We start from the raw sequence: 26,771 nt of genomic DNA, 5'->3' as shown, positions 1-26,771 counted from the left end.
CCCCCTTCCTTTAAACCTATCACGCGTAGATGCGGTCTCTCTGAGGTGGCTGCGGGTCGGAGTGGATCTTACGCCTGTAGTTCAGAACCAGTGGCGAAGTGCGAAGGTTCCTGCGCCGGAAAAGTGCCCTTACTGCGAAGCACCCGGTTCTGACACACCTGTCACCACCTACTGTGGACATGTTTAAGAACTTCTCAGGTGCACGCTCGTGTTATTCTAGAGGCAGGCTTGTCTTCCAATAATGACTCGAATTTCCACTTGTGGTTGACGAAAAACAATTACGCTCGAAGTTTATGCAACTTTTTACAAATAACAGGGCTTCATACTTTTATGAAGGCTTGTGCGTAACGTTCGTTATAGACATCGAATTTTACGCCCTGTGGCACATTTAGTGTCACACACAAAAAAAAATGCTCAAAATAGCGCCAATAGAGTGTTCCCACGCCAATGTTGCCAGGTAACGGTTTGCAGTAGAATAGAAAAGTGGGCGAGTTGGCGAACGTTTAGCATATTTGAATGGCGCGAAGAAACGAGGACAAACAAAAAACAGCGCTTCGTTGTGTACGTGTTTCTTGCTTAGTACACTTTTCTTCGCGCTGTTCAAACGTGGTTAACGGCTAGCGTTCATGATGATACTTAAGTGGAGTGCCGTAGCATTCTGGTTGTTCATTGCGGTCTAATAAGGCACCTCATGTTTCGAACACCGTCATTGACCACAAAAGTAGAAATTAAACGATCATTGAAAGTTGGACACAGCTATTCTTAGCCGAGGGCTCTCGTCTAGCTGACAGATTTGTTCTGCCTCTACCTCCGCATTAATTGCCAGATATGCAGTCGTGTTTCGGAAGTAATGTCCTCTTCTCCAACTACAGGATGCATATGCGGTTTGCCGGTGATGCTAAAAATGTAGGCTGCAAGAGAAATATGCCTGTTCTTGATTTATGACCCTGTGATTATGGCACCAATTTAAATGAATTCATTCGAGAATGTAGGCGGCCGCTACACTCCGTTGTCCCATGCCTATTTTTCTTGTAAAACCTTTCCTCAAACTTATTCTATTCAGCACTTGGAGACAAATAAGTGGACTCGGATAGCAAATCTCACAATACAAAGGTAGGGAATATGAACGCGTGGCTCGAAATAGTAACACCCGTGCTTGTCTTGCGGCTAGTAGTGGAGTTAACTCTATTTGTTGGAAGGGCTCCAAAATCACAAGCGATCTTGGTCAACGCATGGCACCTGTTGAGGTCAGCAAAGTCGCTCATACGAATGATATTTCGCATGCAATAGGTTTGCGAGTAAACATCTACACCAAGAACGTGAAAAAAATCTCATCCGAGAAAGCTTATTTTTTTACATCCAATAAGGTTGAACACGTAGAAATCAGTGCCTTCCGACAACGCATACCATTTTCGAGTGTTACCAGAATACGTTGGAAAGCCTTCGAAAAGCAAGACATATCATAAGGGGCGTCTTCGCTTTTCTCTGCGAATAAAGTTCAGCAGGTAGACAGCGCACAGTTGTAAACAAAACCTTTGGTTTGCTACGGCGAAGGTTGCGTGAACCCTGCTGTGGGAACGACGGCTTATTGTCCCCAGCAGGCATGAGCCGCTACCTTCAGTCCACCAGCGCGAATAACAAAATATAGACTTTAGCTAAAACCCTTGTCTGCCTTGTGTGAAAATCAACAACAACTGCATGGAAAAGCGAGGCTAAGTGCACCGAATATAAGAAACTTGACGAAGAATGCAACAAAAATGCCTAAGTACGACACATTGCACACCTCATCAGGTAATGAAATCAAGAAGGCACCCGTGCGAAAAACAAACGCTCTAGTGACAATCGCGCATTGAGGGCAATCAGCGATACCACTAAGCTAAGCCACCGTGGATCCCCTTCGTGCTGAAAGAATAGGTCCTTAACCCAATCTAGTAGACAGGAATTTCGAGTATGGCTCAAAGGCTCATATAGAAAAACACGCCAGATCCGTCCAAACCAGGTTATCTCTCTTCTTGAGAGCACTCAGCTATAATAGTTGGCTGCTCTTAACACTAAGCCAATATCTTCCTCCCACCATTTTCCATCATTAAGGTGCATTGATCAAGATGAAGGGCGCAAAGATGGTAGAAATCAAATCAACGACATACTGAAAACGCCCACCATATTGCAGCAAGCTACAGCGCAAGAAAATAAGTGCTCAGCCGACATATAAAAGCTGTCATTCTCGAACTGGGGAAGTGACATTTCTATCAATAGTTCATGAAATCCTCGTTACTGTAATAACTATGCCAGAAGGGATTTCCGGGAGTATATACAAGTGACCAGCATTAAGCCAGCAATCTTGAATTCTGTAACAGAGTACGTTTCACACGTTTCCTCAATGGATGGTCCCAGAAGAGAACCGTGCGTGAAAACAAACATGTTTCGGTCAAAGGTTAGCACTCTCGACAGAAGTGCTCGTTTACATTTTGTCGTGCTGCCGTTACAAGTGAAGGTAGCATTTAAAAATCATCTCGCGTGAGAAATTCTTGTTAGTTGATACGAATAGTGCTAATTAAAGATGTAGCGGGAACTAGTGCACTATTATTATTCACCTAATCGGTGGTTAACGTTACAATATTTAGCGTTACGAGCTCATTCCTTGGCATTACGTAGCGGCGGCGTTGACTACCTGGACCACGAGCACTAGCCCGCATCGCTTTACACAAAGTGCAGCATAAAGCTCTGGCAGAACGTGGCCGATCGCTGCCGAGCCAGTTTCTTAAATTAGTCTCTTAAATTTAGTCTTAAAATTAGTCTCTTAAAATTAGTTTCTTAAATTTCATGCGGAGTCTGCACGAACCACAGACGCTCTGCATCGCATCAATCAACGTATGGCATTAGAGGGTGCACACACTCAGCTTTCTACACTGCCACATTTATGAGAACCTCCTCCGTTCTGTGTCTATACGAGACTTCATCATCATCATCATCATAATCATCATCATCAGCCTGACTACACCCACTCCAGGGCAAAGGCCTCTCCCATGTCGCTAAAATTAACCCGGTCCTTTGCCAGCTGCGACCAACCTATACCTGCGAATTTCATAATCTCATCCGCACACCTAATCTTCTGCCTCCCCCTACTACGCTTCCCTTCTCTTGGAATCCATTCTGTTACCCTTAAGGACCAGCAGGTTGTCTTGCCTTCGCATCACATGCCCCGCCCAATCCCATTTCTTCCTCTTGATTTCGACTATAATGTCATATACCCGCGTTATAGCCCTCACCCACTCTGCCCATTTCAGGTCTCTTAACGCTACCCCTATCATTTCTATTTCCATGGCTCACTGCGTAGTCCTTAACTTAAGCTGAACCCTTTTCGTTAGCCTCCACGTTTCTGGCCCATAGGTGAGTACCGGCAAGATACAGCTGTTGTGCACTTTTTTCTTGGGGGATATTGACAAACTGATACTCATGATCTGAGTGAACGTGCCATATGCGCTCCACCCCATTCTTACCCTTCTAACATTTTTCCGTGCATGATCCGGATCAGCAGTCACTTTTGGTTTTCTGCATGTTAATTTTTAGACCCACCGTTTTGCTATCGCTGTCTAAATCATTTATCATGATCTGCAATTCATCTCGTGAGTGACTCAGGAAGGCAATCTCATCAGTAAATCGCAGCTTATTTAGGTATTTGCCATTAACTCTTATCCCCAACTCTTCCTAATTCAGGCCTCGGAATACCTCCTATAAGCAGGCGGTGAATAGCATTGGCGAGATCGTATCTCCTTGCCTAATGGCCATCTTTATTTGAATTTTATTGCTCATTTTAAGGAGGACAATAGTAGCTGTGCAGTTTCTGTACATATCTTCCAGTATTTTCACATAAGGCTCTTCTACACCCCGATTCCGCAAAGCAGCTATGACAGCTGAGGCTTCCACTGAGTCTAATGCTTTCTCGTAATCAATGACGGCTATATAGAGCGGTTTATATTCTGCACATTTCTCTATCACCTGACTGATTGTGCGAATATGACCTATTGTTGAATATCCTTTATGAAAGCCTGCCTGATCAATTGGTTTATTAAAGTGTAAGGTTGTCCTGACTATTAGCGATTACCTTAATAAATATCACGTAGGCAGCGGACAGTAAGCTGGTCGGTCTGTAATTTGTCAACTCCTTGGCGTCTCCTTTCTTAAGAATTACGATAATTTTTGCGGTCTGCCAAGGTTCTGGTAAGGCCGAGGTCATAAGGCATTGCGTGTACAGGGTGGCTAGTTTTTCTATCACAATCTCCCCTCCGTCCATCAACAGAACTGCTGTTACCTGATTGTCACCAGGTGCTTTTCCCCTCTGTATTGCTGTTAAGGCTTTCTTTGCTTCCACTTTCGTTACTAGCGGCATGACGCATTGCTGTGCGTTACTGTCTCTCATTAACGCTCTGATTACTTTCTCTACTGTATAGATTTGTGTATAATCCTTCGGCAACTTTAACTATCTTATCCATATTGCTAATGACATTGCTCTCTTTGTCTCTTAACGCATACATCTCATTCTTACCAATGCCTTGTTTCCCGTTAACCGCTTTCAGGCAACCTGTGTTCTATAGAGCATGCTCGGTCTTCTTCATATTTAGCTTCCTTATTTAAGCAATCCTTGCGCTTATATCATAACTTCGATAGCTCTGCTAGTTTATTCCTGTCTGTAGGGTTAGACACCCTCATGCTTTGGCGTTCCTTAATCAGATATTTCGCCTCCTGAGATAGCTTGCCGGTATCCTGTCGAACCGTCCTACTGCCTACTTCTACTGCGCACTCCATAATAATAGCTGTGAGATGATCGTTCATTGTATGGACATCAACATCGTCTTCCTCAATTAAGGCTGAACCTCTGTTCTGCAGAGATATCTTGAATTCCTCTATTTTCCCTCTTATCGTTAACTCGTTAATGCATTTCTTCATTAATTGCTTCTTCCATTCCATCCTCAAGTCTAAGCTATTTCGAGACCTTACCATTTTGTGGTCGCTACAGCACACCTTTTAGAGGACGTCGATATCCTGAACGATGCCAGGTTGAGCGCATAGTATGAAGCCGATTTCATTTTTAGCCTCACCACTGAGGCTCCTCCAGGTCCAATTCCTGTTCTATCGTTTGCAGAAGAACGCATTCATGATCCGTAAATTATTTCTGTCTGCGAGCTCTACTAATAACCCTCCCCGGCTATTCTTAGAACCGATCCCATAATCGCCTACCACCGGGGCGCCAGCCTGCTCCTTGCCCACCTTCGCATTGATGCCGCCCATCAGTACAGTGTAGTGTGATTTTACTTTGTTCATTGCCAATTCCGCGTATTCATAGAAACTTTCAACAGTCTGGTCATCATGGCTGGATGTAGATGCGTGGGCATGCAGCACCTTCAGCTTGTACCTCCTATTCAGCCCTATTGCGATAGCTGCCACTCTCTCGTTAATTTTATACAATATTCTTCTGCGTTGGCAGCTAAATACTGATTAATGAGGAATCCCACACCTAGTTGTCGTCTATACGCTAGTCCGCGATGGAACAGTATCTGCCCATCGTTTAGTACTGTATACGCCCTACCTGTCCTCCTAAATAAACTGAGCCCTATGACATCCCATTTAATGCCCGCTAGTTCCTCGAACAGCACTGCTAGGCTAGCCTCACTAGATAAGGTTCTAGCGTTGAACGTTGCCAGGTTGAGATTCCAGTGGCGGCCTGTGCGGAGCCAGAAATTCTTAGCACCCTGCGCCGCGTCACAGGTCTGACCACCGCCATGGCCAGTTGCTCCGCAGCCGCTAACAACTGAGGGCCGAGGATTAATTGATTTGATCTTAGAACGCTGTGACCAAGTACTGCACCAGGGTGGCCAAATTCTGTTCTGTTGAGAGAGTGTGTTTTTGGTTCTGGTCACCGAGCTCAGGCTGCACCCCAGGCCTTGCTGTGCAGTTCTATCAACACGCGCAGTTTTTCTTCCTTCAATCCTTTGGAGAACTGCGCGCCACTCGGATTCCAAGCCCGGACCTCTTGCACGCGAGGCGGATGCTCTACTTCTACGCCATCACTGCTTCCTAACATGCCGATGTAGGTGAAAGGTGCAGGGAACGAGCACACCGCGCCATTCTTTCAGTAGGCCTGTCCAGATATCGTGGCGATAACGTATATGCAGTTTGCACGTGAGGCAGGCATTGACCTCCATATATGATGTCTATGTCCCTAATGCCCCCCTCCCGTGAAGGAGCCTTTCTTTACGCTTCATTTAATAAAGGTTATGTAGCTCAACATAAACACTGTGCCTACCTCATAATTCATTACTGAAGTACAGGTCGTGCTCCATGCTTCGTGTAGGACACCTGCACATTCAAGCAGCAATGCCGACCTCCTCACCAATGCTCAAGAGCTATTGATGGTGCAACTCGCTACCCCTCCGTCTCCGCATCTACGAAGACGTACTTGGACCTTGTCTTCCAAAATAAGGATTTTATCAACGACTTTCGGCACATAAACTATAACTTTAGCGATCAGAAGGCAAAATCTTTACCTTTAATACAGAAAACAGAGAAAGATAAAAAAAATGAAATTTGTGCCCTTTCGCGCTTAAGCGAAAGTTGAATAATTCGCGTCACTGAGTCGTTTGTGCTCAGGGGAAGTTTTCTGCTTCTGCAGGGTATGCCAAAATGTCTACAGTGCTTAGGAGAATACCATTTTCACATCTGATCCCGCTTTAAAAGCAAAGCCTGTGGTCTGGAAATTTTTCACCAACCCTGTACATTAATTTTCCGCGGCAGCTGTTCTCAGAATGGCACACTGCGCTTGAAATGACCACTACGATTTTAATATTTTATTTTATTATGCAATGCACCTGAAAAACTTTGTAGTTTAGCGCTTGGAACAGTAAAAAAGGCACAGTCGATATGCACACTGTAATTGCGGGGGCGTCGCAAGTGTTCTCTGCTTATCGTAGTGTTGGAATTCGATTTCTAGGCATTTCTACTTGCAACTGTAACGTTTGTTTTTGTACCAAAATTTAGTTCTTTTAGAAGTTGAGAAATCTGCGACAAGAAATAGAGTAACTGTAGAGAGCATGCTATGCGTCGTCACCTTTGAAGCAACCATTCTGGTTGACCTACCCGATGTGATGCACTGCACTTACTTTCAGGCTCATTGTCGTAACTGTCATAGTCGTCAGAATCTGTGTAAAAAGCAAGATTAAAATATTATTCTAGACACATATAACAGGAGAACGTAATAAATATTTTCTGACAAACTAAATCGACAATGCATCACAGGACAAGATAAGTCAATCTCCGCTACGTATCTTGCTGCCGGGAGCTGAAAAAAAACTTTATCGCAACGCATTCCAGTTCCTCAATCTAGCCTCCTTTGGAGCGTTCCTTGAGGTAGGCACAACACCGCCTTCATGTTCCGTTACCTTGCTTTTTGACCTGTACGAATGATTCACTTCACAACCTCTCGCTCTGCTTTTGCGCTGTAGGGTGTCTCCGGCAGCAGCGGCGACGCCGAGTTCGCGATGACAGAGCGAACATTCGCTGCTGCATCTGCACTGTGAACAATGGGACGTTGCCAGGCCTCGTATATCTTTGAGAGCTTTGAAACCTATACCTAAAATGCAAAACGCGGGCACGAAGGCACGCGTAGCTCAAAACAAATACAAATTATAGATGCTTGCTTCTTCTCTAATTAGAAAAATATATTTCTCTTAGTAAGCGCATACTTTATGCAAAAGACGCTTACTAGCGGCTGCTCGTCGTCCTGAGTGCCTTGTGACCCACAGAGTAGCTAAATACGTTTAGAAATTCATGTAGCTCTTCTCAAAGATATCTTGAAACAAAGTGGCATGGTGGGCTGTCTATAAAAGATAAGGAAACTGTGCAAGCTTTGGAGCGTTGTCAAATAATCGGGTCTGAGTTTTGCGTGCAAGAACTCATCGCGATTCGGCAAGCCACTGGTGCTTTTAACTCTCTTAGCCACCGCTAATCTCAGGCGCATTCCACACTCGTCATTTCACCCACAGCGTTCTGAGATTCAAGGTCATAATCCTAATTTTCCTAACGTGTTATAACTATTACTTCATTATGCTTCGGCGTAAAGTGTGGGCCAAGCAGATTGGTTAGATTTGAAAAAAAAACATTATAGACAAAGTTAACCCATCTAATTCAGGTAATGCTGTTATATTTGTAATAAATCAATAAAGGCTCCTCTACACGCATTCACTTATGTCGATAAAAGGCTGTCTTTTTCGATAAATATCCGGTTTATACCGGATCAGTCGTCCCTTTCTGCTCCTTAGACTTCTCGCGCTGTTCAGAATAAATTTAGTGCTTCTTGGTAAAAGGAGCTAAGGTATGTTCTTAGATGGGATTTAATATTCCAAACATGGACGTAGGCTATGAGATACACCTTTGTGAAAGGCTGCATAAGAATTCTGACGAGTTATTTTGTACTAATTTTCCGCAGCACTGGAAGGCATTCATTACTCAATAATCTAAATATGGCCGCTGTAGTGGGGATGGGATCCCGCGACCTTCTTTCCAGCAACCGCATGCCATAGGCACTGATCCGCTGCGTCGAGTGGTAAGGAAGGTCGGTTGATTTCTCGGACACGTTAATGTGATAAAGTGTAATTCAATGTAATAAGTGAAAGAGCCCTCATTGAAAGGAAACATTTTTATCTTGAAAGCATTTCTCAGCAGCTACAGAGCGGACACAAAAATAAGATAGGCGAACAGTGTTATTCATGGGTGATGTTAACTAAATAAATCAAGGAAGATTTGTCATGGTCAAGGCAAATGCGAAATAGGTGCGCTCGCACTTCGGCTTTCTCTTCCATTTCTATTCTATAACTCGGTTTATGAGGGCAATGCGATAGCGGTGTTGTCTGGATCCGTTGCAAACGAATGGAAGTTGATAAAGACGACGACATTCAAAGCACAGCACGAAAGAGTGGCAGTTAAACAAGCGGTATGTTCGATTACGGCGACGACGTAGTGTTCTTATGCAGTGGCAAGCGAATGTAATGAGTTCGCGCCGCCGAGGGTTCGAAACTCGCTCGCGGTCACATAGTGTTTTGCCACTGAGTATTTTGCATAGCAGGCCATAAAGCCTGCTAGCCAGATGCCTGCAGTATTTATAGCCACCTGCTCACCGTTGAGGTGAGTTACTTATCTAAGCCTTCGAAAAGAGAAAAATCTGCGAAATGTGAGACCAGAGGTATCGGTGGTAGCGGACGGAAATATGATTACGCTGACAATATCCTCTCTAAGTCAGGCAAGTAAGGAAACGTTAGCGTATACAGTACTTTGTCGGTTTTTAAAATTTACCTACTCTTCACACTTTCGTTAATAAAAGTACGCACACACTGGCAGAAGTGGACAGAGACTTGAGAAATGAATCTGGCAGGGCTCGTGCCGGCAGCAGCGTCCCGATTGCGTGCTTTGTGTGTTCAAACAAGGAGCGTTGAGCGGCATCTTATGAACTCACGTCCTACCCGATGAAGGCGGATGCTGAGCGAGGCTCGAGGCACAAGAAACATGCACAGACTAGCCTCGTGAACGAGGGCCGAAACCGCGCTGTGGCGACAGAAGCGCCAGGAAAACCTTTCGCTGTTATAATCTGGCTGAAGAACTTTAACAGTGCACAAAAAACAGGTGAACTGCGAGCAGTGGTTTATTTAAAATACTCACCAGTTCCTTCATCGCTGTCCTCAGGAAGGGCAAAACCTATATGCAAGAATAACAAAAATATTTTTTTCCAGTAAGTAAAAAGGTTGGTGACATCAGGCCAAGAATGGCAATGGTGCACTACGCACACTACAGTGCTGTTATATGCTGGGCGCCGCTAATCGACACAAACGGTGCATCAATTTTCTCTTTTCTAGATGTCAAGAACGAAAGCACTTTCAGCATTGGTCACATTTTTTTTCAGCTATTTCTGCCTTTGTCGTTTCGCAACTCTACTTCAGCGCGATACGAAACCACCACAGCAACAGCAACCCGACATTAATTGCGCAATTATCTCAAAAGAACGAGGTGTGAGTATGTGCTACGACGCCTGTGCATTAACGCCATCCGTCTGTTCATGCCCAGTTCTCCTTGCAAGGTTTCTCGATAGGAAGTGCAGTAACTGTGTGCTGTGACGCTTGTACGCATGCTAGTCGCTACAAGGGACACCTTTTCCGTTTAGTTTCAAGGCACAAAGCTTAGCTGATAGCAATATAGAACCGTAAATAACGCAGTTTTGTGTATTTATCAATTAATGTAATTATTCAATTAATCGTCGGGTTCGGTACCATAATTATGAGGCGAAAAGTTCTCTATATACTTTGAAAGACTTAACAGGATCTCTATTTTTACAGCGATAGCTGTTAGGCGCCCGCCCCTAGCTTTCTCGTCGCCGTCGTCTTTACCGGTGGGTGCGTTTATCTCACGGTCAAGTGACATTAACGCACCCGCCGTGACCTTAATTACCTTAATGTCGCGAGGCTTTATGTCACGGTCAACTGGGTTGCATAAGCCTATATAAAAATTAGTGCAAAAGTCAATTTGAAAAAAAAAATTCAACTCATGCGTCAGAGCGAATTTTACTAATCTTGAAGTACATAATCAGGTACATAATGAAGTAACAAAGAAAAGTCAGTGAAGACCACATTTATAGGAGCAGACTTTCCCAATCACAGCCAAATATTTTAGACTCATAACATGGTGTATTACGGGAGCATAAGATGAGAGAACAAAATTTTCACTTCAGTTTACAAGCAAGCCCTTTACAATAGATTTGAGCCAGCCCTCACCATCTCCAACTACGTAAACGTCTGTGCCCGCACGAACTTGCCTCCAGCAGCGCCGAAAACGGCTCCGTCGTGAAAGCCCCTGCCATCGATATGTCACATAAGGATAGAGGCGCTGCTGATTTTCAATTTGTTGAGGTGGAGGTAATGAAAGAATGCTATCGATGGCCATCTGGCCGTAGTAAAAATAAATAAATAGTAGATAAGATACAAAAAGCAAGTTCTTCCGCAAACTAAATGATTTTCATCGGCTGGGCGCAATGTTATGATTGAGCCTGCGTTGGTGGTTAACGCAGTTTAGTGCGATCGAACAAACTGTCCCTTCAGGGTATATACTCGCAAATGTGTTGTGCAGCTTTCATCTGCCTCTCTTTATTTCAGCACCTCGAATGGTCTTGCACATCTTTCATGATGTGTTTGGAGCGAAAATCACAAGGCGTGCATTTGTTTAGTCACAGACAACTTTTATGCATGTGGAGGGATATGTGAAGCAAATACAGTCCCAGAACCACTTTTATTCTCTCCATTTTCCCTCCTTCTCCTCCACTAGGTTGTCCTCCTTTCTTCTCATAATTTTCACTCCCGTCCCAACGTGATTTCATGTCTGGGAAATGCTTTGCCACTTAAGCAGGCAGATGCCTCAGGTAACCTGGCCGCAGCAGACAGGCGGCCTATTAAGTGCACAGAAGCCGCGGCAGCCACTGTGAGAGACAGACTGCTCGACGTGTTAATGACTCATTCAGCGACCACCAAATCATCGCTCATAAGGCGTCTGCTTCTAGCTTTCTCCTGGAGACAGTGACGAAAACCGGATTCAACCGGGAATAGAAAATCGAATTCATTCGGGGAAAGGATTCAGGCGACTAGTACAAATAGAAGCTAGCACGGGAGATGGGCGGCAGTGGTAGGAATGTTACAAGATCGAGGTGTTAGTGTGAAATCCTGAATTGTGATTAAAAAAAAACTCCTGAGAGTCATGAGGCAATGATGTTATTTTGTTTTGCTGGGAACAAGTTGCAAGTGTCGTTCGGCCACGTGGTCTCTTTTGTCCTTCTTCGTATTAATTTCTCTACTTTGTCGTGTACTCTCATCTGCATTTTTTGAAATTTAGGACTTTTGATGTCTTCTGCTCCTGTTTCTCTTTGATTTCAGAGAGTGTTTTTGAGAATGGATGATGGGTTACTGGCAATGCTATTGAATAAGAATTTCACATGCTTCAGCTACATGTTTTAGAAGAGGGAGATTGTACATATTCTCCATCTTCGTTTTGCAGAGTAGCTGTCTAGCTAGAGTAAACTTCTGAAGTATTCATTCGTAATAAACTCACCATGCGATGCCAGGAGCATGAAGCACAAAAGCGAAGAGTAGAGCAAATCCTCCATGGCCTGCAAAGGTAGAAAGAAAATGCGTTGCCGCAAAAACAATTATAGGCCGACATTTCCGAACGTTGTAATTTTCTATAGAGGCTGTTTGCAATTCATCAAGAGATAAAGATGTGCACTCACTGTCAACGGCCCGCCTAAAAAGCTAAACGGCGTGCTGCGTTACTATAAAACTTTCGTGATTATATCTAGAGAACTAAAACAATGGCGTTCTTTAGTGACCTTAGAAGCAGGTAGTGTTATTGTAACAGCAAAATTTCGGTCCCTTTTATGCAGTCCTTTTTGAGCTGAAGGGAACGGCAGGCAAGTAAGTGTACAAAGACAACCCACTGTAACATTAATGCCAAAAGCTCGGAAGATGGTTAGGAGGGTTGTAACGCAATTCGTCCAGCGTTAGCATGGCCTCAAGACAGAGAGATCGTTCTTGAACCTCGATCGATCGCATACCGAGCAGTTCCGAGTAATTCTATCACATCGCTGCTGCCTCAGCTGCTCGAACCCTAGACTCCTGAAGTCTAAGTCGACTCCTGCATTTTCGCGACCTCAACTGCACTGTTGTCATGTCTTAAGTGTCTTAAATTCTGCTTGGGATAACTGCAAGAGACGCCACGGTGGAGAGCTCCTTATCAATTTAGAGCACCTAATGTAACATATCTGCCATTTTACAGCGAAAGAGAGTTTTTGTGTTTCGCCTCCACCGAAATACGGCCGCCGCGGCTGGGATCGCACTCGCGACCTGGGGATCAGTAGCCAGACACAGCCGCAACTGAACCTCCGGGTCGGGTCTCTGGCCCGAACGGATGAGTCTCTTGTCAACAACGATAGCCACTTGTGGCTCGTGCGGCAGCATTCCTTTGTCCCCTTAGGCGTTTTTCTTCCGATCTCGATCTGGTCTGATCGCAGGATCGCTTCGAGTTCAGAAGATCCTTCTTCCTTCATGACATTTGAAAAACAATTATCAGAGGGGCCGCAATGAGACGTTTTCGTACAAGAGTTGGACACACCTTTTTTATTGTCAGGCAACATTAAGGAGAGGATGGCGCCTGTTAGCGGAGCGCGCTAGGCCTCTTCTTTTAAAGGCGTGAGCCACAATGGCTCAAGTTGCTTAATACACATCGAAATGCAAATACGATTCACAATGAAGATTACACAGAGCCCAGGTAAGGAATGTTAACAAGAAACTGAAATTAAACTACAGTCATTGAAAACGCATAACTACAGTAAATATAACAATAGAAAATTCCCGTTGTTTAGTTTGGTTTGGTTTATGGGGGTTTAACGTCTCAAAGCTACTCAGGCTATGAGAGACGCCGTAGTGAAGGGCTCCGGGAATTTCGACCACCTGGGGTTCTTTAACGTGCACTGACATCGCACAGTAAACGGGGCTCTAGAATTTCGCCTCCATCGAAATTCGACCGCCGCGGCCGGGATCGAACCCGCGTCTTTCGGGCCAGCAGCCGAGCGCCATAACCACTCAGCCACCGCGGCGGCTCCTGTTGTTTAGCCCTGGTTAATCCTGGAGTGACGCGATGGCTATAGCCGGGCGATTGGAACTCGCTCAGTCGAATTGCAAAGTCTGTCTTTCGCCGCTCCGTTTCACTGGGCATTCCTTCTTCATCTTCGTCACTGGAGGTGGATTCACTCCCCCCTCCTTCTCCCCATCTCCACTCCCCCCCTCCTTCTCCCCATCTCCACTCCCCCCTCCCCCCTCTGTTTCGCTTGCGCGTCGCGCCGCCGGCAGCTGCTCCGCACCATGTGACCAACCACGTGACCAGCCAAGGCACCGCCACTGCTGAAGGCTCAAAATTCTAGCGTAATGTAGCTTTCGGTACAAAAAATCAATAACGGAACAGTAAAATTGGCGGGGACACTTCAGCTCCTCCTAACGTTATGACGCGATAGCGTAATGGGTTAAATCACATATACGCAGAAGGTAATTCTCTACTCCAGACACATAGGAACCTAGGAGTTCCAATACCCCCCTGGCGTAGTGGTGCAGCCCTTAAGCGATGCGCCACTGCTCTGCCATGGCAGATACTGCCTGACGTGCGCCTTGTGCGATCCAGTGTGTTTTTCCCGGGCGACTATACATTACTGCCAGCTGCCATGGTATGCAGTACGCTCACTATCCGGTGTGCAGGTTGTGATGACGCCGCAAGGTCATATGACTTAGGTGTCTACCTGCCTTTTAGGTTGTTCTATGGGGACCACCTGCCAGAGTCATCCGCGTGATTTTCTCTCAACGGCGACTACAGCATCGGATTTTCTTGGTAACGGAGCCTTTAACGCTATCGCGTTAATATAACAGGGACGGAGACAAGATCACACCCAAATATATGATAGTAGTGAATAAAATTGTTTGTTATAGTATAAATCAATGATCATTAAACATATAAAATATAACACTGCACACACTACGTGGAGCCAGTGGCCAACTAGGAAATCTAGCTTCTAGTAGATAACAAGAGCGCAGCTGCCCTCGAGAACATGCATATTTGCGTGTCGCATGCTTGCTTTTGCAGTGCACGCTTCGCCCTCAGACCAAGCCGTTTTTAAAGATGTAGAGGTGTGTTCGAATGTAGTCATGCTGTGGACATTATTAATTTCAGTAAAACTTTTGTCGTCTTCCTTTGTGCTCGCTGACTCTCTCCTCATGTTATCACGGCAGTTGGTCCGCAGAGAATTCTGTAATGAATGACATCGTTCACGGAAGTCCTAAAATATCAGGAGAGAGCTAAAGTCAGAAAGGTCTGTAGGAGTTCCTTTTTTATGTATTTACAGAGCTGGCTTGTGCAGTCCATCGCTGTAAAAGAACAACTAAGCCGCCTTTTTCAAGAGGTAAAATTTAGCCCCCAGAAACAAGAACGCCGTCCTTGCAGTAAAACAACCACACAAAGTTTTCTTCCTCGTAGCAACTGCACCTGATGCAACGGCAAGTCGTTAAGACTACAGTGAAGCAACTTATCTGCGACCCCTCTATTGGAGTGTATAGGATTTCGTTCAAAATCTTCTGGCAATGATAAGTCGGCGAAACGGACCCTTTTCCGTCCCATTGTGACCAAATTGGAAATCAATCCTCCCTCAGCCATTAATCCCTTTTGAACTTGCACTTGTCCAGGCACTTGAGCACTAGGAAACAGTAGCTTCTAGAGAAAATATCGTCACTCTTCGCTCTGCCTTTGCGGAACCACTGAAGGAGGACAAAAAGAATGATGCCTTACACGTATACCTCAGACTCTAACGACATCAAGGAAAGCATTAAGAATAATGACTCACCTGTCAATGTCCCTGTCAAACAGGCAGTTGACACATACTTTTAAGTGAACGGAAATAGGTTGCAGTTAAGCAGCATGTACTGCGATCCTGATATGATCGTCTGGATATCCAGATCACGCCAAATGAGGAAGATTACAGCTAAAAATAAGCTTGGGTATGCGTATTTCTGCTTGCAACCATTAAAAACTTTGAATGCCGATTCCTTTTAATTCTTTTTGTGCGTATGAATATGCTCTTCTTGAAAAACAGGTGGACACTTGTGTTAAATTCTAGTATTTCCTCCTTTGCACAAACTTCTCCTCACATGCATGTTCATCCCAGATTAATTTTGTCCCCCTCTCTTTTTTGTAAAGTATGCAAACACCCTTAGGAGACTAAAAAGATAAATAAATACCTTGTGACTCCTGCGCACATTTAGTGCCTCTTGTACGCCGCAGCTTAGCATCGTTAGAGATAAAACAATCCAGTAGAGATATGTTTTGCTTCGCATCATGGCGAACATTGTAAGATGCCTCTCAGTTTAATTTTGTCTTTACACTCATTCCGTTCGAGAGTGTTAGTTGTTGATTTCAATGTGCTAAAGCGAGAGGAGTAAAATCATTCGCCCGAGTTGAGAGCATACGGCAGCGGCAAATGCTGTCGAATCGACGGATGCCTGTGATCATCAACAGCCATATTGTCAGTTTGAATGTTCAGTTCACACCGCCAACATCACGCATAAATTCGCGGCACACTTAAGCTCGGCCTTAAGGCTAGGACGCGACAGCGTTCAACAGCCCCTTCAATTGCCCGGGGTCTCTTTTGTATATCACTTCACAGACAGGGACACTTAAATGTCTTCCAGACGGTGGCGGCTTTTTCAGTGCAATTGCCTTTTTGCTTCAGATGCACTACGTGCGGATGGTGGCATGACGTCACAATTCTTTACGTCCACTAGGTATTGTGTAGTGACGTCATCACTCTCCAACTGTGTCCTCGTTGTGGGCTGCTTCAATTACCCGCACGAGATGACATGGTTGTGTCGTCACGGCCCTCTCCACCAATGCGGATTTTCTCGACAGAACACTGACATCGGCTTCAACGCTGAACACCACCCTTAACGCTACCGCATTACTGTATACTGTCTTTGACATATCTGCTGCAGTTGACAAAGCCGTGCTGCACCGCTTACTATAGCGCTGTTGTCACATAGCTTGCACCGTAAACTGTTGCACAAAAACTTCATCAACGTTCGCTGAACTGTGGCTGCCCTTTCATCAGTTATATGACTTTCTTTATCAAGGAACAATCAGGAGTCACGCGATGATTCTTGACGAAAATTCCCGCACAACTGGTCCAATATATTTTTGATTGGTTCATAAAATTTGATCTCCCAAAGCGACTCATGCTTGGAGGTATGCCTTTATATTGGGGTCCGGATACTATCGACCGCCTAAGATTTTTCACATGCACCGACATCGTAATCTACAGGGAATTTTCGTATTTTTCCTTCATTGAAAAACATCCACCGCGGCAAATATCGAACCCACGACCTTGGGATCAGCAGCCGAACGCTAAATGCACTCAGATACAGCGTCGGGTCGAATAGATTCTTCATACCTCACTATCATCCGGCTTAAACACTTGTTTATGCGTTCCGGATGCTCATTCATAACAGTTATCAACCGAAAATGTTCGCTTACGGGTAAAGCAAAGTTCCAGTAATTCATAAATGAAATTTTGATCTTGTAGCGAAAGTTACATTTGTCACGAACTTGCAGTTTCGTCGTGCTCACAGTCCCACCGTGGTCGCATCACACCACGTGACCAAACACGTGGATGGTCACCGGACCAACCGCGTACAAACCACGTGACCAGCCACGGCGCCGCGCTGCCGGCAGCTGCTCCGCACACCACATGACCGACCACGTGACCAAATCACGTAGTTTAATCGTGAATAAAGGCGCATGTAGTTAATGCACGGGTTTCATATATTAACTCTTCCCAATCAGACGTCGCCGCACTTTCCCTACGTATATCCTTGCCTAACAGAGCTAGGCCGCCATCAGTTTTTTACATGATGTTTTACCAAAAAATTTAACGCCGGCCTTTGGTATTCACACTCCCGCAAGTGAGAGCAATACCATACGGTAGACTGCAGAGCCGCTTTCTGAAGTGCATGCAGTAATAGGTCTGCCATATGTGTTAACGAATGCGCACGTTATTGTTCATGAAAGCTGCCGACTTTAGAAAAACAGTCCAACGAAAATCAAAGATTTACTAAAGGAAATGCAAAATAACACGTTCATATCTTGATGGTATCTGCCTTCCGCACTGACGCAACTCAAACTGCAGTTCTTATGTCATACTACACACGGGACTGCGTGAGCATTTGGCCATAATAAATACATTTATGTACTGCATGCGGTAACTTACAATGCATGTTTATTTTTTGCCAGATTGCCCAACATTTCTTTACTCCTGAAATTTGGGCACCCGATTTGTATTGACATTTACAACCTCACCCAACCGACGTAAAATTGATCGGGCAAGCCTAGAAAGCAACGCTTTCAAGAAGTCATGTCTTATTCGAATCTTCTTCGTAAACCGTGAATTCACTTCTCTAAAAACTAATACCAAGCCCGAAAATAAGACTAATGAAAGAACCTGAAATTTAATTTTCTAGAATACAAGGGAAGCTGCTACCGCTAAAGATACTCTCCGTATAATTCACGCTAGTCATAGGCCGGCGGATACCTGGTTAGCTAGGTGGTTACCGAAATTCCGTTGAAAGCCAAAAAGTCAAACATGGCATAAAACATTACGTGAATGCCAGTTTTAAAGAGCTACTTTGCCTGTGTTCCCAGCGATGGACCACTGCCGCACTTTTTATAAAACGCACGGAAGAGAACAAACGCGAGTAGGGGAACTTACCTTCTTAGTTCACTGTTGACACGCTTCCAACAAGACAGGGATATATATACTGTCTAATAATGTTGAAGATCTAAGCTCAAAAACGGTGCTGAATAAATTCAACTGTTGCAATAAACACACAGGAAAGGCTGAGGTTAACGACCGAAAGCAAACATCAATATTAATGCATTCCTGCAGGAATGTTTTCGGGATAGCTGAGACTGCTCGCTTGCTGAAACCGATTTTTGACACATTTTTTTTTTAAATAAGCTCGACGAGAAGCCGTTCTCCGAAGTCAGCACCCTTCTGATAAGTAATATAACCATAATTATTATGCACTGGTTTTCAGTATATCTATTATCAACCTCCTAGATATCGGTACTATCTTTAAAATGACGTTTAATTTAACGCCTTTTAACAATTTAACATTAATGGTAACATTTTTTTTTAAAATGGCGCCGCTAGGCTTAGTACTGAAATCCAGTTAACTGCTTCTACGGCATAAAATAGACAAAGTCATTCCGTATTTGCTGCATAACAGATCCGAGCGACGCCATTTTAAAAGTGTGCATTGCGGAAAGGCAGCTTTATGCACAAAAAAATGCGTTTTTCGACGTTAAACATTTCGAAATGCATTGGCGATAAAGAAAATTTAAGAACTGGGCTCAGATTTTATGCTGACGGCCTTCGAGTTTTCTATTATAATGTTGTCCCTTGATATCAAAATAAAAAGAGTTGATTAGTTTTTTTAATTAGTCATTTAGTCTTTGAGCTCTACGATGCACATAATGCCCTCTTTGCTGTACAATCCATCTGCAAAGTCCGTACTGATGTATTTCTTGCAGGGTTTAAAAAACTATCTGTAAACAGTTAAAAAAAACACTTGGACCTACTTAGGGCAGGCAGTGACCGCAGTTCAAGACCACGACACAGAGACAACTAGAAAAATAGGCAGTAGCGCATTTGGCACGTACATTTAGGTCTCAAATGGAAGCTTGCCACTATCCTTCAATAGAATAGTTTATACGCTCTCAGTATCTTACGGGTACCGCCAAATGAACCGAAACCAGCAAATGGAGAAAAAAGGTTAATCTTTAATTGCGGACAAGGCAGCGAGTGATACATACTAAAAAAAACGGCCAGTTGGGTGTAAATTTATTCTCCTCCAGCGCACGCCCAAATGGGGGTCTTATTTTCTGCGTTAATATGAAGAACTTTATTTACTCCCTCATACAAGGGATGTATTTAAGTGCACAAGCGATTAAAATTTTTGACTAACAACAAAATGGAGCGCGAAAATGGAGTCATGCTTATTCATCTTCATTCACGGTCATTCTTTTAGCAGTGCCAGTGGCGGAGACGGATAGGGAGCCGCAGGGGCGGTCGGCAACCCAGCTTGGGCAACTGCGCATCTCGATGTGACTGCGCGTCACGCGTTCTTTCTGCCGCCTGCAAGAACAGCGGCTGTGCAGGCGAACGCGACAGGAATCGTCTGCTTGTCGTCTGCTTATGATTTGCGAGCTAGTTTGATTGCCTGACGTCGTCGATAAAGCGATTTCACACTACAATAAATAGTTCGGGCCTTGAAAAGGGTCTCAAAGTAGTTTTAGCGGTCATTCATTGCGCTATAGCTGACTAAAATGCAGAATAGAATGAGTTTGAAATGAGAACACCGCCAAACGTAATCTGGTATGGCACAGTTTGGTTTCATCTTCGCGTCTTGAAAGCTTGGTTTTTTATTATGATTGAGGAAAAATGTAACCGCCTCAGCTCAACCAAGACCTCGGCGTTGAACCTCTGTTTTATCGCAATTACATTTTGATGCAACACACTATAGTCTGCTTCAAGGCAACGCGCAAAGCACGCGTAAAAAAGCTGCGCTATGAGAACGAAGCCTAAAGGGGGGCTCTTGCGGGGTGCCGACTCTAACATAGGAAGGTCGGATATTGTTGGAGCGTGCTGGACGCTTCAGAGGAGCAGTCCTTCTGTAGCTGTAAGCGGGAACATCTTGTACCGCAAAAAGTTCCCGCGAAGCAGCAGAGGTGAGCGGCGACCCAGACCAAAGAGGACGTCAATCATCGCCATTCTTACACGACTGACGACAAGCAGATAAGACGATAGGTGGAGGTGCCGATGGCGTAAAATGATGTTTATTTTACGCTATTGTAGATTGAGGAGCTTGAGAACAAAAAACTCTATTTAAAAATTGGTGTTAAAGAGAGGAGAATCCTTCTTTATGCCCCATTATTCAGGGCAGGAAGTAAAACAGGTCATTTATCCCATTTTTGCTCCACGTTGATGGAATAAATAGTTCCGCATGTGAAGTTTAAGCGGTTGCGCCAATCATTTACACTCTCATTTGGTTTGATTTGAGTGTAGGAAAGAAAGTAGCAGGAGTATAAAGACAGGAAGAGAGCAGAGTGGGACAGGGGATAAACATGAGGTAATCACTTCCTAGTCCAAATCAAGAAGCAGATATCGGTACGGGCAGGGCATGTACTGCAAACGCATAGTAACTGATTATCTTAAGAATTGATGGACTGAATATCAAGATAAAAGAAGCGTAGCACAGGCCGACAAAGTCTTGACCACAAAGCGAATAAAACAACGTATAACGCTCGTTCATAAACGCGCGAAATTTTTCTAATCCGGCGGCGTAGTTAGGCAGCTATGAAAGGAAGAGCCGCCCATAGAGCCAGCTTGGAGTTTCGCGTGTCTCCCTCAAAGCCGTAAAGACTTTGCAGAACGTTCTCTCGGCGCTCACACAATGGCTATGGTCATCGAAGAGGAGAGTCAAGTCGTGTGCCACGGGAACACGCTTGTACGCCCACCCTGCGGCCTGATCAAAAGAATTATTTCTCTTTCTCTAGCTAGCACGTCTAAGACGCCCAGCATCAGCTATAGCGGCTGTAAAGGTATGAAGTAATTAAAATGAAAAATCCCAATTGCACTCGTTGCGTTCATTACTTCGGAGGGCAAAATATTTTTCAGTCAGAAAGCTTAACACGTTTTCCACATCCCTAAGCGGAATGCGAGCATGCGGAATGCAGAGAGCAAGAGAAAGGACTCTTCTCGAAAGCGAGAAAAAGGCTGCTGAACGCATACATCGTACTTTTGCATTTCACTGCTAGTATTTTCGGAAACCCGCAAGCATTGCTGGCATTCTGCGGATGCAGCTGTATACGACCTTTACGTTTTTTAACAGATGCCAAGAAAGTAAAGGGCACGCAAAAACAATATATACAAATATTAAATTAGCTTTCATGAGTATAAAGAAAGAGAGAGCGAATATATTTGGACCACTCAAGAAAAAAATGATGGTCGATTTGCGTAGTTAGCCGAGAGCCGAATTTGACTTCTGTTTTATTTTTCGGATAGCAAAAATGGGTTAATACCCATATATGAGGAACTGCTTAATCTCTGCTTTGCATTCATCAATCCCTGGGAGTCTTCATACTAATAAGTTGGCTCATACCGATCAAATAAGCTGGCTAATACTGATCGAGCTTCCATCCAGGTCTCGTTCTCAAGAAGTGACGCAGCAGCCTTACTCGCTCATTCAGTGAAGGCTGCCATGCAACAGCACTGCAACGATTTGAACCACCAGCAGTACCGTGTCTCTCGGCTTGATGCTGGTTCGCGACTTCGCCTACCATCAAATGTTATGCGCGACGTCAACAAACACTGCTCCATCGGTTGCGGATTGGTGTAGCGTACGCTAAAAGCTGCCTACACAAGATTGGAGTTCAAGCTAGCCCAAACTGCTTCAACTGCAGCCATACAGAGACAATCCATCACGCTATTTCCGACTGCCCTCACTGTACTGATGCGAGGGCCTTGAAAAATACTCCCCGGGGCGAACCTCACTGACGGCTTGTGTGCAATGAAGGCTGTTCTCAGGTTTTTGAGTGAAGTAGCGCTAGATGTGCGTCTGTGGCACTAGCATGGTCACCTCAAACTGAGACAACCCCCAGCAATTCATTGTATTATAACATCATCAGCCTCCATTTGTACCCTCACTCTTCTTTTACTTGCCTTTCCCCCTTCGACCAGTGTGAAGTAGGCGGCCAGGGTCACCTTACCACAGGACGACCTCTCCACATTTACTTTAAATAAATTGAATAAATTACTTTTTCTTTCGGTCATAAACGTCGGCCAGGTAAATATAAAAAGATTAACGGTAACATTTTCTTGTGAGGAATAGTGGACAGTTTATTTGCCTAGAATTGGCCTGGCCAAGAGAAGAAAATATCCTCAAAACTGGGGACCTACGGACGAGAGGCAGTAAACTAATAATTAAAGACACTTTCTCCTCTGATTTAGTCCAAAACTTGTGAAATTTCCTACGATAGATCCTTAACCTTCTAGTGTCACCTGCTAAACTTTCATTAACTTCTAATAGACGGTAGCGCTGCGACCAGGTTTCAAATTGTCGTCTGTAACTGAGCTGGGCTCAAAACAGAAAGGTGCGATTTAACTTCTTTGACGGCAATGATACCATGAAAATATTTACAAGCGCTTAGAGATTGCCTGCGAAAACCTGGCAGCGAATAAAAGCGCGATCCGTCATTGGTGGAAGCGTCTCTCGTCGCCCGAACCAGGAAAAGGAAGGCATTCGGATCTCCCACACGACGGCTGGCATCAGACACCATTTTGCAGTAGTTGGGCTGTTAAAAAGTTTTTGCCTGCTGTGTTCACCGAAGACTAATAAATGACCATAAAGAAAAACAAAGGAATACATGTGCCAAATTGCTTGCTCGTTATGAGGTCGATGGTGGTCATGTTTTGTTAAAAATTATACCGCCACAATCTGGAAGACGTTGAAGCAACGAGCGTTAGCTGTTTGGTAGCACTAGCTATCGTCCATGCGATGTATTACAGCGTGATTAGGCTGCTTTCCCATACGAGTGCTGAAGTCACGGACGCCATGTTATGCATAACCGTAACTAAATATTAACCTAATTAGGGGACATTGGTGTCTAACATGTTCTACTCATTGAGCCCATTACGAATATGCCATTAGCTAGATCATGACGTGACTGGTTAATTATAAGCAATTAAATATAAGCCTAACTATGACTAAAGATTAAGTTCATTAGTTAATCTTGGTGTCTGACGTGTTCTACTCATCTAGACGATTCGAAAAATCTAATGCGTTTAATGATGATCTCATTATTACTGAGTTACAGGCGATTAAACATATTCACGTGACCAGCTGTGTCGTCAAAAAATCAGTGACGTCACTAATCAATGAGCAATTCGACATACTTATGACGGCACCAAGCAATCACCTGTTGGGTTGCTATATTAATTTACTATGAGGGCCGCTGTATTGAATTTCTCGGACTCACGCCGAAGGGAGGTGGTAGCAGACCCCAAGAAATCGAGAAACGTGATGAATAAGAGCTAACGCTCGTAAAAATGTAAGAGAGTATAAATCATGGGTTCATCTCTTCGAGTCTCAACCAAAGCGGCAACTGAGGTGGCGGCACTACACAAGGTCTGCTGTTAACGATAAGTTATAAACTTCACCCTTCGCTGGCAAAGTCATAGCTAGGAACTTGTGGAACTGTGAGAAGGTTTTCTGCTCGACGTACTAATTATTGGTCAGACGATCGACTTTGAATCCTACTGTAAAATGTTTGAGAACATACTGCACACTCCCCATATTATAAACTCTGTGAGGCTCTCCAGTCGCCGCCACAAAACTCTGACTTAACTTTTCCTCCCTAATGACAACGCGAGGCTATCCCCAAGTCCGCGCACGCGAGAAGATATCACAAATCATTGCAGGACTTTTTTTGTTCACGCACCCTGCAGTCCGGACCTCAAACCTTCTGACTTCTCTTTCGCTGGCCTACTAAAGAATTGACACTGTGGGAAGCACAGCAGCCACAATGAGAAAGTCATTGAGGAAGCTAGACGCTGGCTAAGCGACAGGTCAGTAGAGCGGTACAACGAAGGCATACAGGCTCTCCCAATTTGGCGGTGTAGTACGTAAACGAACCGTGATGAGGCTGGAAAGTAGCCTCTAGTAGAAAGCTAATTGGGAAACATTATCATACATTTAAACACTGAATAAAACGATTCTCTCTTGGAGGAAAACTTTTCAGTTACGTATTCGATGACCCTCGCATTTACGCTCAGACGTTTTACATCATTCTTAAGCTTGGTAACGCGAACTCTGTTATATGTATATGACAAAAAAACTGCGGGAGCGATTTTGTAGCGATACCTACATTACGGTAGCATCTCGAGGCTTCAGCGTGGCGGTGCCGCCAACCTGTGGCGGCGCCACCTTTTTGACGACGCGCAACACGGTGGCTGCGCCGCCACGATGTCACGTGGTTGCTCACGTGCTGCGGAGCAGCTGCAGGTGGAGCGGCGCCGTGGCTGATCACATGGTTCGTCATGTGGTTGGTCAAGTGACCAAGTTCCACTCAGCCAGCTGTAGCTATCGCGTCACTCCAGGTTTAACTAGAGCAAAACCACCGCCAAATTTTTTCTGCGTTTGCAACTTCTGCTTTTATCTAGTGATTGTGGCAAAAGCCTTATCCTTTATATCGTCACCTGCCAAACCGGTGACAGTCCATGCGAGTAAGCTTAACGATGGCGGTCAAAAACAGCAATCAGATTCGCGGATACTTCTACAGGTGGTAAAGCACTTCCTAGCAGTCGTAGGTTTTACCCGCGCATGCTAGGGAGATGAGGCTCTAATTTTTCTGTGTGCTTCAAGGAATTTGTAATTTATTTTATGCTGCACGTTTCTCAGCACAGAACCAAGGAAATGCATGAATTGATATTGTAACCACGTTTTTCAACACTCGTATCGTTTTAGAGCTCTCGTACCCTATGCACTGAAAAACATTCACTGGTGCAACTACCACTCCGGAACTGAGGAGGATAATCTAATATAGCTAATATAAGCTTACATGAACTTGCAATATCCTTTAAGAGATTCTTTCAATGTACCAATGTTTATTTCACTATATGCCATAAATGCCATGTCCAGCACTTTACTGTTCTTTTTAGTTGCAAATATAAAAAAGGCTTTCATGTACAGAAACGCTCAAGTTAAAAGGTAAAGCTCGCTGAATCCATCATAAGAAATGCATACACCCAATGTATTCTGCGAGTACCCTCTGCAGACCGAAACAGCACCTGCTATCGAACCAGCTTGAGATTACAATAAGGACTGCGTAGCGATCCAATAAATCTAACTGGTAACGGCAGTTGCAGGGGCAGAAACATCAGTAGCATTTATTAGAAAACAAGGCTGAGTATTTATCCCTCGACCAAAATTAAGAGCAGAAATGTATTTTTGGCGAATATCTTGAGCGATGGATTTAAACCCGGTGTTTTTGCTTCTACACTTGAAAAAAAGATAGCCGTAGCCGGGCTGTGGAGGGTCAGATGAAGAAATGCATGAAAATTTTCAAAGTTTAGAGTGCCTGACAAAAGGAAGCCCAGAGATGAATTTAAAACGCATGTATACTGCCGAGAGCGTGCCGTGAATCACAATGGAGGTGATTCGTTGCTCCGCAAGGCCACGTTTCATTTTGGAGCCTTTGCCCCAATTTTGCATCCTTTTCACCTACGAAGAGCACACATGCAATAACTTCGCTATAGCGGGGTTCGAAATCAGGCAGGCGCACATGGGCTATGTTCGATGCCTTTGTGGAGGGCTCCGTATTTATTTCGATCCCCCTGGAGATTCTTAACGTGCGCTAACAACGTAGAGCACACGGGTGTTTTCGCTCTTCGCTCCTTGAAAACAAGGTCGCCGCAGTCGTGATTAGACTATGAGACCTTCATTGCCACTGAATCACCACAGCGTGTGAATATCGATGTTTCTTAATGCAAAACGATCATTTTTACTCACCGGTGAACTTACTCCGGCCAGTCACCGCAGGTCTGCGAAAGCGTTACAGCTTAACTACCTTCGACTCATCTGTATGTAGAGGATTGAGCTCTTATTCCTTGGGGGATCTGGCAGCACAGACGTTTGATAAGTTCACGAAAATTCACGGCGAAGTAAGAAAGGATTGTTTCCACTGTCACGTGAAAACAATTTCTCCATCCCAGTGCCTTTCTATGACCTTTAGCAAAAACTGAAATCAGGCGACGTGCACTATTTTGGCCCTGCTCAATGAACTGCCAGCCAGAAACAAATTTACAAAAGCTATTGCAGAAAACAGTTTTTAATGTCAGACAGCTCGAGGCATAAGTCAGGAAAACTTGTTCACAACTTGACATCAGAAAGCTTTTCCCCTTGCGCCAAATTTTTTGCCCTTTCGACACAGTCCGCTGATGGTCACCAAGAGGTTAGAGTATTATGGAGTCCGTTCGTGCTAACTGAAAGTTACCGCAACAAAAGTCTTTTAAGTTCGGCGCGAGCGCAAGAACTTCG

At 44.5% G+C, this 26,771-nt stretch overlaps 1 protein-coding gene across 1 annotated transcript in view; it reads right to left on the bottom strand.

Moving 5' to 3' along the window:
- LOC144118987 (uncharacterized) overlaps window positions 1-26,432 on the bottom strand; it is a 59,412-nt gene extending 32,980 nt beyond the window's left edge. Inside the window, exons 1-4 of the mRNA XM_077651745.1 lie at window positions 26,244-26,432; window positions 12,139-12,196; window positions 9,709-9,744; window positions 7,158-7,196 (exon numbers count right to left, since the gene is read on the bottom strand). Of these exons, the coding sequence (XP_077507871.1) occupies window positions 7,158-7,196; window positions 9,709-9,744; window positions 12,139-12,193 (130 nt within the window). The 5' untranslated portion in view covers window positions 12,194-12,196; window positions 26,244-26,432. The remainder of the gene's footprint in view (window positions 1-7,157; window positions 7,197-9,708; window positions 9,745-12,138; window positions 12,197-26,243) is intronic.
- Window positions 26,433-26,771: the final 339 nt, after the last annotated feature.

This window comes from Amblyomma americanum, chromosome 2 (assembly GCF_052857255.1).
Source record: "Amblyomma americanum isolate KBUSLIRL-KWMA chromosome 2, ASM5285725v1, whole genome shotgun sequence".
Taxonomy (NCBI): Eukaryota; Metazoa; Arthropoda; class Arachnida; order Ixodida; family Ixodidae; genus Amblyomma; species Amblyomma americanum.
Note: the sequence above shows the minus strand (reverse complement) of the source record. Positions and strands in the feature narration are given on the sequence as shown.